Source organism: Herpailurus yagouaroundi, unplaced genomic scaffold (genome assembly GCF_014898765.1).
Source record: "Herpailurus yagouaroundi ecotype Mexico unplaced genomic scaffold, PumYag 139, whole genome shotgun sequence".
In the NCBI taxonomy this organism is placed as follows: Eukaryota; Metazoa; Chordata; class Mammalia; order Carnivora; family Felidae; genus Herpailurus; species Herpailurus yagouaroundi.
Window position 1 is genome coordinate 35172450 of NW_024412394.1, and position 12575 is coordinate 35185024.

The window sequence follows — 12575 nt, forward strand, 5'->3', positions numbered from 1 at the left end:
GGACGGGCGGGAGGGGGCGGCGGCCGTGCGGCCGCGGGTGGGAACCCGCCGCGCCGCGGCACTCCCTAGCCAGGCACCGGCCTGGAGGCTTGACCGCCTGTCGCCTCAGCGTGCTTCTCCACGGAACAGTTACTTTTTCCACCCGTGAAGTTGTTGAAGCGTCTCTCTGGCCGAAATTACTTTCTAGAGAGTCCTTCTAGTTTTAGTCCGTGTCGCCTCTGCCTTTTCCTCAAAGCAATTTTTTTTTTCTTCTCCCACACAGCGTGCCTTCTTCTCCCGAAGGCACATGATCTATTTTTTCCTAACTGTCCCAACTTCGGCATTGGCAAGGTGGGGCTGCGGCGACTGAAGTGGTTCAGGTGCAGACACTGCAGGAAGATAACTAATGAGACAAGCCGCATAATGGAAAGTGCCCCACTCCTAAAGGGTTTTGCAGTTGAGCCTTAACCCCTGGCTTGGGCAGAGAAAGTGCTGTTTTTGCTGACTTTTATGCCCTGCTACACCTGGGCATTTTACCACTGGCAGTTTAATTTCAGATGGTGTCTTTCAATCAGTGGTATTTGTTAGATGATGTTTTCTGGGGCAGATGCCCAAGGATGAAAGTTTGAATAAAACCCGCAAAGTGTGTGTGCGCGTGCGTGTGCGCGTGCGCGGGTGTTTAAGCCAAGAAAAAAAAAATCACACTGGGATGAGGTTGTCTGTAAAGGAGAAGCTTAGAGGCTTATAACTTTGCCACTAACTTCTGCATGCCACAGTGTATGCCATCCTGTGCTGTTTGTGGCTTATAAACTGGAAATAACACATGCCCTCCTCTAGTGTACAGGAATTACTGCATTAAAATTGATTTATGGGATTTCTTGTTTCCATAGCATTTCAGTGCAGTTGCTAAATGGAGCAGTGGGAGCAATACAGGGATAATTGCAACAATTGGAACTGACACAGTATGGAGGGTCTATCTCACTGTCTGTGAAATTTGAGGATTGGAAAAGAATGCAGATGTAAAGATAAGAAATTGTATTTTTCTCTTGTTGGGAACTCTTTAGGCCTAGGTTTCTGGTGACAGCCCCAGGGGTCATTAGGCCTGGAGGAAATGTGACTGTTGGGGTAGAGCTTCTGGAACACAGCCCCTCCCAGGTCACTGTGAAGGCTGAGGTCATCAAGATGGCAGCCAACCTCACGGTCTCTGTCCTGGAAGCAGAGGGAGTCTTTGAAAAAGGTAAGATAAACAGCACAGAGTCTTACCCTTCTGTAGTAATAATTGGAGTATGTTAATAAAGCCATGTGCTGGGGTGAGTAACAGAGAAACCCCAGAGTTGCAGTGTTTTATGTAGTACACTTTTAATTTTTGCTCCTGTGAAGTCTAAAATGGTGTTCTTGTATGCTCTTCCAAGAGACCCAGGTTCCTTCCACTTTGTGGCTCCCTTATCAACATGTGGCTTCTGAGACTTCAGGGAAAGAGCACTGAGTTTCTCATGTGGGAGGTTTTTATGGGATAGGCCTAGAAGTGGCTCATTATCAATTCTGTTCCTCTTGTGATGGCCACGTGGAGCTGCAAACGAGGCTAGGAAATGTAGGCCGGTGACTGCCCAGAAGAGGAAATGGGCAAACTTAATAGTCTGACACAAAGCCGTATTTATATAGCTTACATAAACCATAATGCAACTGTGTTTCTTTATATTTACTGAGTGCTAAGGATGTTAATAAATAGGCTTGTGGAAAGGAAAAGAGCTACACAATGTTAAAGTCCAGTTTTACGGAATATTTCTTCATTTTTAAAGTACAGGGGAAAATGATATATATGTGGGAACCATTTGTGAAAAAACCCACTTCCCTTAAGTTTGGATTCTAATCTGGTTTAGGGTTAAATTGGCTCAGTGAATGTCTTCTTTTTCGATTCTAAGGGAAAAATAATTTTGGGGGCAAATACCTTAGCTTTTTTTCCATTAAAATGAACCTTTATAGTATTTTTTTTTCTAATTGAAAGAGAAATATATGCTCAGTGCTTACAACCTGATAAACCATCCTGGAAGTAAAGGAAATAAGCAAAGACCACCCATAATCCTAACCACCTAACTATAAGCACAATTAACTGGAAGCATGTTTAGATGTTTAGTCAGAGGGCAGAAATTGAGGCATCAATGCCTATAATGTTAAGAGTTATCTTAAAAAATTAATTTAAGGGCACATAATTAAGAGTGGAAGGGATTTCACAATAGTTCATTATATTAATGTTTATCCTCTACCAGCATAGAGAAGTTAACACTATCGTGAAAGGAGATAAAATCAAAGTTTATCTGTATCTCCACCAGAAGTTGACTGACTAGGTGGGTAAGTTTGGGATAGAAGTCAGCAAGAAGTGGTGTGTACAGGGGCCAAGCCACTTTGTCTTTCATAGGAGAAATGTAAGGAAAGGAAGGTGGGAGGCCTTGTTTCCCTGGAGAGGAAATGTAGATTAGGGCTAAAGATCTGAGATTGTCTTAGCACCAGTTGCATGATCTCCTGCAGTAACCTAACTGTTCCGAGCCTCAGTTTCCTCATTTATAAAATGGGGATGATGAAACTTACTTCCCAGGGCAGGTGTAAAGTGAAAGTCAGTGTCTAGCATCTATTGGGAATTCAGTAAACAGCAGTTAATATTATAGGTAGTAATACTGAAGAAGATGCAGGAAGCATTATTTCCTTTTTATATGGGAGGAGACCTCTGTTTTTGTTATTGAATTATTATTTCTGAAAATGAATGAATCCTGGTCTTATGATAATGGCTAAAGAAAATATTGAAATACTAAGTCAGGGCGGATAATATTTCATGTAGTTCCACATTCATTATTTACTAACTAAAATTTATCATCTTGGCTCTACTAGTGTGGCAGTTTTACTGCAATGCAGAGGTCCAGAATAACATGGATGCTTTTAATAAATGTTTGGGCTTTGCTGAGATGTTTGCATGCTCTTATTTTAGAATTTCTACTGCATTATCTTTTCTACAATCTCCTTTATCAGGCTCTTTTCTTTTTTCTGCAAATAGTACCAACACTGTGGTGGGGGGAAGGGGATATTGTGGCTCGTTTTTAAACTTTATTCTTAGATTTTTCTTTTGGGATGAGAGTTGGTCATATGCCTCTGGGAAGGCTAATGTGCTCAAGACTGCATCAGACAACACTGTCCTGAGAGCAGAATGGATCTTTGAAAAAGAGAGAGAGAAAATGTACCTCTTTCAATGGGTGTTTTTTGACTCTGTTGGCGTACAGTTTCATTGAAAATACCATTTCTGGGAGTACTCTCTCTCTTTCAAAGGAGAATGTTACTCTGTTATCAGAGGCTATGAGTCATTGTTCTCAAAGCAGATGCTTCCTGTAATGTTAGGACTTAAGGACCATGACTTTTTTTTTTTTTTTATTTGACTTCTCCAGTTGGAGCAGTACATAGACAAATGAGCATTTTAAATCAGTGCATCTTCGACATCCAGAGATCCTCCTAGGATTCAATGTTTTCTCCCTTGCCACATAAACACAAACACATAAATACACCTTAGGTCTGATTATTTCATCACTTTCTTATGAGGGCCTCCAGAAAAAGGTTGGTTCTAATAAAGATTCATCTTCCAGCAGAACTGGGTAAGGAGGGGGGACTATTTCTGGGTGGCTGTTTCTAACAGTCTTGGTGTTTTTAGAAATTCCTGGGGCAGAGCAGTGTTCCAGCATAACCAGAATGCATTTGTAACCTAATTCGTGTCAGAAAGGATAATAGCTAAAGGATTCACATTGCAGAATATGCCTTAAAAAAGGGATGGATGAAACAGGTGAAAGGGATTAAGAATACACTTAATCTTGATGAGCACTGGGTAATATATGGAACTGTTGAATCACTACACTGTACACCTGAAATGAATATAACACTGTCTGTTAGCTACACTGGAATTAAAATTTTGAAAATGGAAAAGATAGAAATAAAATTAAAAAAAGTCAGGAAAGTATGGCTTGTCCTCAAGGAAGAGTTCATTTATTTGTTTGACAGATACAGGGAAAATTTTATTTACATTTCCATCCTTGAGGCCAGCAGCATTGATTACATTAGAGTTAGCTTATTCGTTTTTAAATATATTAATTCTACATTTATTGGGATCAATTACGAGGTTTTTTGGGTGAACAATGGCCCTTTAGCATAAGTGTTTCTACTAAGCTCTGTGGCATTCTGTACAGGTGTATTAATGCCTCTTCAGTGGTGAGATTCAGACATTGAAGTGTGCTGGTCATTATCCCTGCCACTACTCTACCGTACCCTACCATCATCACCACCACCACCACCACCGCAGCCCTCATGGCCACCGTCATCATCATCATCCTCTTTATAGTGAAAAGAGCTAAGTTCATAGTCTTCCACTGCATAAAATAGTTAAGTGGACATAATTGACAAAACATGGTAAAAATTCAGCAGGCCGTAATTACCAGAGGAGAGAAGATGGAGTAGCTTTTGGTATTTGAAATCAAATCAGACTCTACGTTGGGTGGAGAGTGAGTCTGTCAATTTATTTCTTCCCTTCTTGGTTTTTATCTTTTCCTTTGGTGTGATGTTACCCTGGAGTTCCATGCCAAATCAAGAAAAAAAGTTCAAGAACACTTGAACTCATGGGTCAGATATGAGAACTGTCCTCTCACCTGTGAAGGCATATGGAATGATTGAATTATTTTTTAATGTCCTAGAAATCATTCTTTCTGCTTTATTCCCCTTCTCTTTCCACAGTTTCAGATGGTCATTTGTAAACTTCCAGTGTTTCTCTTGAGTGAGGTTTGCCTCAAATAATAACCAATACACCCTTTCCCCTTATTAATGAATTCCCTGTTGATGGTTTTATATAAACCTGATTTAAGAAAAAAACCTAAACAGAAAATGTCAGTGGAAACCTTGGCTGTTCTGTAGGGCATCTTGTGCTACAGTGGGAATTCATTGTTTATTTATTTATGGTGCCAAGCCTACTTCCGTCTTCCCATTGAGGCATTGGCATGAGACTTACTCTATGAGTGTAACCATATTATTTATTATTGCTTTTTTTTTGCTTTAAAATCTTGGAGAGTTAATGGGGTGTTTACTTCCTATATTTTAAAAGTTAAAAATTCTTGGGGTTCCTGGGTGGCTCAAGTCAGTTGGGCATCCGACTTCAGCTCAGGTCATGATCTCGCAGTTTGTGAGTTCAAGCCCTGCGTAGGGCTCTGTGTTGACAGCTCAGAGCCTGGAGCCTGCTTTGGATTCTGTGTCTCCCTCTCTTTCTGCCCCTCCCCTGCTCATGCTCTCTCTCTCTCTCTCTCCTTCAGAAATAAATAAACATTAGAAAAAAAAAGTTAAAAATTCTTCTTTGTCCTTTATTGTCTTTCTCACATTGATGATAGGGTGTTTTATTTTCTATCTTGATCCAGGTAAGGGTGGGAAATCAATATTTCTCAAATTTGAGATATTAGCTGAAAAAATTAAAAACAAAAAATCATCCAATTCAGTTTGGATGGGCTTTCTGGTGGATACAAAGCTCCTGAGCGTACGTTTCATGGCTTGTAGATCAAAATCAGTCCCACGGTTTTTATGAGAGTAGATTAATTAGTGTGTGGGCAGGTCTCCCAGGGCAGGTTTTCACAGGAAGCTTTGCCAGTAGAACTCAGTCTGAACTTGTAGTTTTGTGAGAATTATTTTTAAAGGGTGTGGACTCTTCATTCACATGTCTTTACTATTGTGTGATACGTATTTATACGTATATATATATACACAAATATATATACGTGTGTGAGTATGTACGTGGTGCCAGAGGATAAAGGACCATAGTGTAATCATGATGTGGTTAGACTCTGAAGCCAGGCTACCTGAATCACCTTCCATTAGTGATTGTATGTGGTCAGTCATGATCTCACCAGGCTTCAGTTTTATTATCTGAAGAATAGTGGTTCCTGCCTTATGCAATTACATGGTTATTGTATGGATTAAGTGAGATAACATGTTTATAGCACTTAACACATAGGAATTATTCAAGAAAATGGTAGCTATTGTTATTAAAAGTGAATAGCAACAATCATGACAGGCAATTATTAATCATCAGTTGGGATGATCTTGAACTGGGAACTCTATAAAAGGCACATCACTAGGAGGAACTGGGAAGAGATTTAACATATTAAATACTGAGTTTCCTTACAGTGCCAGGGACTTAATGCACAATACTTCAGTAACCTTGTGACGAAGGCACTATTATTTTCACTTTAGAGATGAAGAAACTGAGGCTAAGAGAGGAGAAATAACTTTCTGGAGTTAACAGGGTAAATAGTAAAGCTTGACTTTGAAGTCGGTTCTGTTGGTTCTGAATTTGCAGGTTTATACTGCCTGAAAAAACATGGCATATTTTTTGTTTGCCTTACTTTGGGGTATTGGTGCAATGTTGTATCAGTCACCTTGCTGTGAAATTATTGTCGTGTTTGTGTGTGGTGATTTAGTCCTGGATCTAATGAAATCTAATCTGGATCTGAAGAATCACAATGAAATGCTAGCTCTCCACCTAATTTACTTGGAGCTTCACAGAATTTTGGATCTGGATGGGACCTCTGAGATAAGCCAATTCATAAATTATTCAGTCAGCAATTTATGGCTGAGGAGACTAAGGCATGGTGTTTGGTGACTTGACCAAGAGTTGAAAACATCACAGGCCCCCAGATTTTCAATCCAGTGCTATTTCCATTATACTCTAGGAAATTTTCCTAACACATGGAGAGCTCTGCGGAAGGCCTAACATATGGAGAACTGTGTGTAAGACCTAGGGTGTATTTGCAAATGTTGATTTTCCTGATATGGAAGAAAATAAGGCTAGCTAAGGAGTTTTAAAATGCTTACCTGCATATTTGTGCAAGTTTCTTATTTCAGCTCAAGGTGGAGTTGCTCTTTATGGACTAATGGTTCTACATGGGGTGGGGGTGGGGCTAGGAGCCTCGTAGATCTTTCTAACACTAAATCCTGTGGCTTTCTCCAAGTGTGAGTTGTATTTATTAGAAATGCAGACTCAGGGTGCCTGGCTGGTTCAGCTGGTGGAGCATGTGACTCTTGATGTCGGGGTTGTGGGTTTGAGCCCCGTGTTGGGTACAGAGATTACCTGAAAATAAAGTCTTGAAAAAAAAAGTAGACTCATGTCCACTCCTTCAAGACATTGGTAAGGTCCAGGAATCTAAACTTTATGTTAAGCAGTCATCACAACTGATTAAAATGAGAATTAAAATGAGAATGACTCGTCTTCAGCATCTCACGAATTGCTTCTGACCAAGTAAGTGCTGGAAAGCCTGAGGGTGAGAGACATGCCCTTGCAAGTCTAGGATGATTCATGGCTGGCTGAGAGAAGTCTCCTCCTAGACTTCCGTATTTGCTTTCAAGCAACCCCCATCCCTAAGCATTGGGGTTCATTTTATGCGGTAGAGAAGCATATTTTGGGGTTTGATTATGAATCAGTGACTGAGTGAAGCTGAAAGTGAACATACTGATTCTTCAAACTCCAAGTTAAACATGTGCTGCTCCTCTTCTAACACGAAATGAGTCACTCCTCCAGTGACTCACGGAGGGGTTGTGGTGGAAATAGAAATCAGATCCTGTAAGAATTTGGGCTGGGTTACCGTTTGATCCTTTATGTTGTAAAGAGGACTTTACAATGCTGAAACCAGTTGTTTGCCCGATGACATTTCCCCCCCATTAATTTATTATTTATCGGTTATTTGCTCTGAGTGTGAATGAATGGGGGCGATTGGGGAATAAGAGGAAGGAAGGATTAGAGGAGGTTCAGAGACTCCAGAAGGATAACATAACATATAATATTTAAAATGCAGAAGGCTGGAGAATTTTTATTTCTTTTTTGTATAAAAAATTCAATGTGGTTTGTAAATAGTGCTTCTTGTGTGTGACCCTGTGTCCCGTACCATTACCTTTTACATCCAGAGCTATACAAATGCCCATTCATAAATGTTCTACTTCTGCTGATATATTTGGCATTTAGTGGGAACAGTCATTTCACATACTAGGCGAGGGAAGGGTGTGCTGGAGGAAAGAGCTGATGGCTGGGAGTGGTAGTCATGGGGAGATAGAAGTTTGTGTGTGTGTTTTCTGAAAAGATGCTACATTCTGCTTTAAAGTTTAGGGAGACATCCAGGGGGAGATGTACAGCAGATAGTTTTGAAATTGCAGCTAGGGAGAGAGTTTAAGGCATTGTTTTCACAGAGGCAGACAATATTCGAAGTCTTGGTGGGAACATGTAAGATGCACAAGAGAGACAAACCCTATGTAACAAGACTGTTGATAGAAGCTTGGAAGAAGGAAAATAAATCAATGAAATGGACAAACAGTGAGCAGCCAGAGACTGGGATAGATTGAAGATGGTAAGATGTTTCAGAAGCCAAGGGAAGAAAGTTACAAAAAAGTAAAGTTTTAATAGTCCCAACTGTCCCAGAAGGTCAGAGAAGAAAAGACAAAGACAGAAAAAAGAACATTGGTGATCTTCAAGTGAATGGTTTTAAGTTGAATCAAAAGCCTAGTTTTAAGTAACAAAAGGGTGGTGAGAGAATATGAGGGTAGGCTACTCTTACCAAAGTTTTATGGTTTAAAGGAGAGAGGTAGATGGTCTTTTAAAATGTACAGTAGAGAGGTAAAAGTGGTGGCTGCAAAAGGGGATGGGTGGATAATTCATGGATAAGAAATGGTGGGATCAGGATCAGGAGCACAGGTAAGTGGATTAATCATTAAAAAAAAAAAAAGACTTGTACTTTTTGTTTTGATGCAAGAAAGAGATAAGGAAAGAAATATCTTGAGGGATGAACTTGAGATGAGGAATAAAATTGAAATACAGTTTTAGGAAAACCTGCCTCTAAATTGTACACATCTGGTCATCTCTTCATAGGAAGTGGGGATATACATTATAAGTATTGGAGAAAGAAGTGCAGAATTGGAGATATTTGCTGGTGGTGTCCAAATGGGCCCCTGCTGGATTGTGGGATGTTGGAATGCAAGGGCTGATACTTGTATTGCTATTGGGGGAGGGAGCACAAGAGAATGAAGAGAAAGGGGTATTTATGGTGGTAGTATGCTTCACTTGAAGCTCGAAGGGATGGGGTAGTTATTTTATTATTGCCATGAGGTTGTCAGTGTGAGTAAGAAGTGGAATTGTAATATATCATCTCTTGGTCTGGGCTAAGATGATCATCATACCAAAGGTGCAATGTCAAAACTTGACAATCAGAAGGAAATTATAGTGGGTCTGGTCTTGCCGTATGTCTTGCATTCTTCATTTCTCTTAGGAAAATTCCATGACTTGACTTTCTTCCTTTGAAAGGATGAAGGTGAAATTGGCCAAAGAAAATTTGATGGGGGGAGTTGGGTAGGGAGGTAGTGGGCAGGTCCTTGGGTCTTTAGTTCTGAAGAAAATGGCCCATGAATTAATCTAAAAACCAGAGTGGTAAAGAGTTTGGACACAAATAAGGAGTTATGTTTTTTAAGAGTACTTGATAGCTGTTGGTAGCAGGGCAATATTGGGAGTTTATATTTATGAAAATGTAGCTGGCAGAAATGATTTAATATGATAAATTTAAGTTTCGCTGAAATTCTTGTTAAATCTTCTCAGGAATATGGTTAAGACAGGGCATTACTATTTTGAGAATTCCAGATATTTATTAGGCATCAAATTGTGCATGGCACAGTATTGGGTAGGGTAAATATTTGTCTCCTCAAGGGGAAGCAAAATAGGTTTCGTTTCATGTGCCATCTTGAGTTGATGGTAGAGGCTGCTTGGAGTGTCGTGTTGATGGTTTCAAGGTCAAGTCTGGGTTCACTGGAATAGAGTGGATGGATTAGCTGTGTCTGCCCTGGGCATGAGAAGGGGGAGTATGGTATGAATGTTGCAAATGAATGTTGGGTTGAAGAGGGATGGTCTTCTGCAGGGCTACATAGGGGCTTGAGGTAATGACAATGCAGATAAGAGCCGAAAGGTGAGAGTGGGTGTGTTCAAATACTAACACAAGAGTGTACTAAGCTACAGAGGAGGGGCAGGGACGAAACATGAGATTTCGTTTGGACTAATATTTTGGAAGTGATAGCCAGGTCTGTTCTGTATAGTTTGGGAGACACAGTGGGTCAGAGTGGGGGCTCTGGAACCACACTGGAATTGAACCCTGTGCACTACCTTTTACTACCTAAGTGGCCTTGGGCAAGTCACTTCATTTCATCTAATCTCGGTTTCTTTATTTGAATGATGGCAATAATAACAATACCTACCTTAGGGCATTGGTGTGAGTATTACATGAAACAGTGCTTCAGAGCCGCATTGTGCAATGTGGTAGCCACGAGCCACACGTGGGTTTTGAGTGCTTAAAATGTGGGTTGTGTGAGATGGCCTGCAAGTATGAAATAAATACTGGATTTTGAATACTTCATACCAAAAAGTGCAACAAAACTGATAATTGTTTAAAAATTTTTTTTTCAACGTTTATTTATTTTTGGGACAGAGAGAGACAGAGCATGAACGGGGGAGGGGCAGAGAGAGAGGGAGACACAGAATCAGAAACAGGCTCCAGGCTCTGAGCCATCAGCCCTGAGCCTGACGTGGGGCTCGAACTCACAGACCGCAAGATCGTGACCTGGCTGAAGTCGGACGCTTAACCGACTGCGCCACCCAAGCGCCCCGATAATTGTTTTAAACTGATAAGTTTTTAATATTGATTACATGTTCAGTGATAATATTTGGGTACAGTGGGTTAAATAAAATATGTCATTAAAATTAACTTTACCCATTTCTTTTTTTCTTTTTTAGTGCGCTTCTTTAGAACACTTATCATAGTGTCTGGCTAAACACTGGAGAATGTTAGCTGGCTAAACATGCTAAACACTGGAGAATGTTAGCTGTGTCGTACCCAGCATTTCCTAGTATCAGATGTTAGTACCAATGCCACCCTTCTGAGCACACGCTGTGGCATCAGGCCAGGTCTCTGTTGAAGGCACTTTGAATTTTTTTTAAGTTTACTTATTCATTTTGGTGGGGGAGGGGCAGAGAGAGGGAGAGAGAGAATCCCAAGCAAGCTCTGCTTGCCAGTGCAGAGCCGGCTGGGGCTCGGACTCATGAACCGTGAGATCATGGCCCGAGTCGAAATCAAGAGCTGGACTTAACCGACTGAGCCACCAAGGCACTTCGATTCTGACTTCGAGTGGGCCTTATTTCTTATCCCTTCAGAAAGGAGGAAATCTCCCTAAAAGGAGCATTATACCATAGGGGTTCAGTAAACTTTTTCTGTAAAAGGCCAGATGGTAAACATGATAGGCTCTGCTGCCTTATGGTTTATGTTGTTTGTCTTTGTAGAGGCAAAGTAGCTATAGACTGCATAATAAATGAGTGTCCTCATGGAACTCTATGGCCACTGAATTTGGAATTCATATAATTTTCATGTGTCATGAAATATTACTCTGTTTCTTTTTCCGGCTATTTACAAATGCAAAACCATTTTTGGTTCACAAACTGTATGAAAGTGGGTGTGGGCAACATTTGGCCCGTGGACCATAGTTTGCTAACCCTGACATCAAAAGTGCCCTGTACATTTAGTAGCCCAGAGTCTTGTGTGACTCTTGGTTTTTCATATGTATCGCACCTAACATTTAGTTTATACTGTACCATTTTATTCATTTTACTTTTAGTGGGTTTTGTTCGACCTGTTTATACTCAGTGGTCTAAATGGAACAAAACATCATTTATGAAACTCGTGTTTATTGAGATGTTTGTAAGTAAGGAGAGGCAGGAGAGAAAAAAAAAATTAAAAGGGTGTATATGGGACCAAAAGAGATTTGCTTTGTTTGTTTTACTAGAAATGCTTGTCTTTTCTGTATAGATTGAATTCACTGAAGAGTTACTTAACCTTAAAGTGACATTAAACTGTGAAGCAGAAGCATATTTTAAGATTTTGTCTTCCACGGATTTGGAGTTGAAAACCCCATTCTCACAGTCTGTGAACAAAGAAAATGCTGAATACTGAGAATATGTAATAACTTGGTAAAGAGGTCAAAGTTTTCAGCTAAAAAAGTGATATACTTAAGTTTATTACTATATATTCCTCAATAGCAGAGAGTTGCCAAAAATAATTAAGCTGTAAATACTAAGCCAGGCATATATTTGCCTAGGAAATTCTGAGCTGCATTTGTAAATTTAATGGGAACAAGTTGAAAAAAAGTACACACACACACACACACACACACTCGTATATAGTGGAAAAGCTATTTCTTTTTTTTTTCCCATACAGAATATTTCTGGACCAATTGGATTTCCAGTTACACACTACCCATTCCCTTCAGCAGTTCTCTGCAGAGCTATTTGGTGAGCACAGATGTCAGAAGAGGCAGCATATGGTATTATAGAGTGTGTTTAAAAAGTTAAGGGAAGGTTAGTTTTTGTGTATGCTTATTACACAAGTTAAAAATAGCTGGACTCTATTTGTAAATCAAATGGCCAGCTCTCAGGCTTGTGCCAATTGTGAAGCCTTAAAACAAGGTTTCTTTTTTTTTTTTAATTTTTTTTTTCAACGTTTATTTATTTT

The 12575-nt window shown here is 40.0% G+C and overlaps 1 protein-coding gene across 1 annotated transcript in view; it reads left to right on the forward strand.

Annotated features, from left to right (window-relative positions):
* Window positions 1-12575, forward strand: part of CD109 (CD109 molecule) — a 148098-nt gene that overhangs the window by 5363 nt on the left and 130160 nt on the right. Inside the window, exon 2 of the mRNA XM_040474606.1 lies at window positions 1044-1216. Within this exon, the coding sequence (XP_040330540.1) occupies window positions 1044-1216 (173 nt within the window). The remainder of the gene's footprint in view (window positions 1-1043; window positions 1217-12575) is intronic.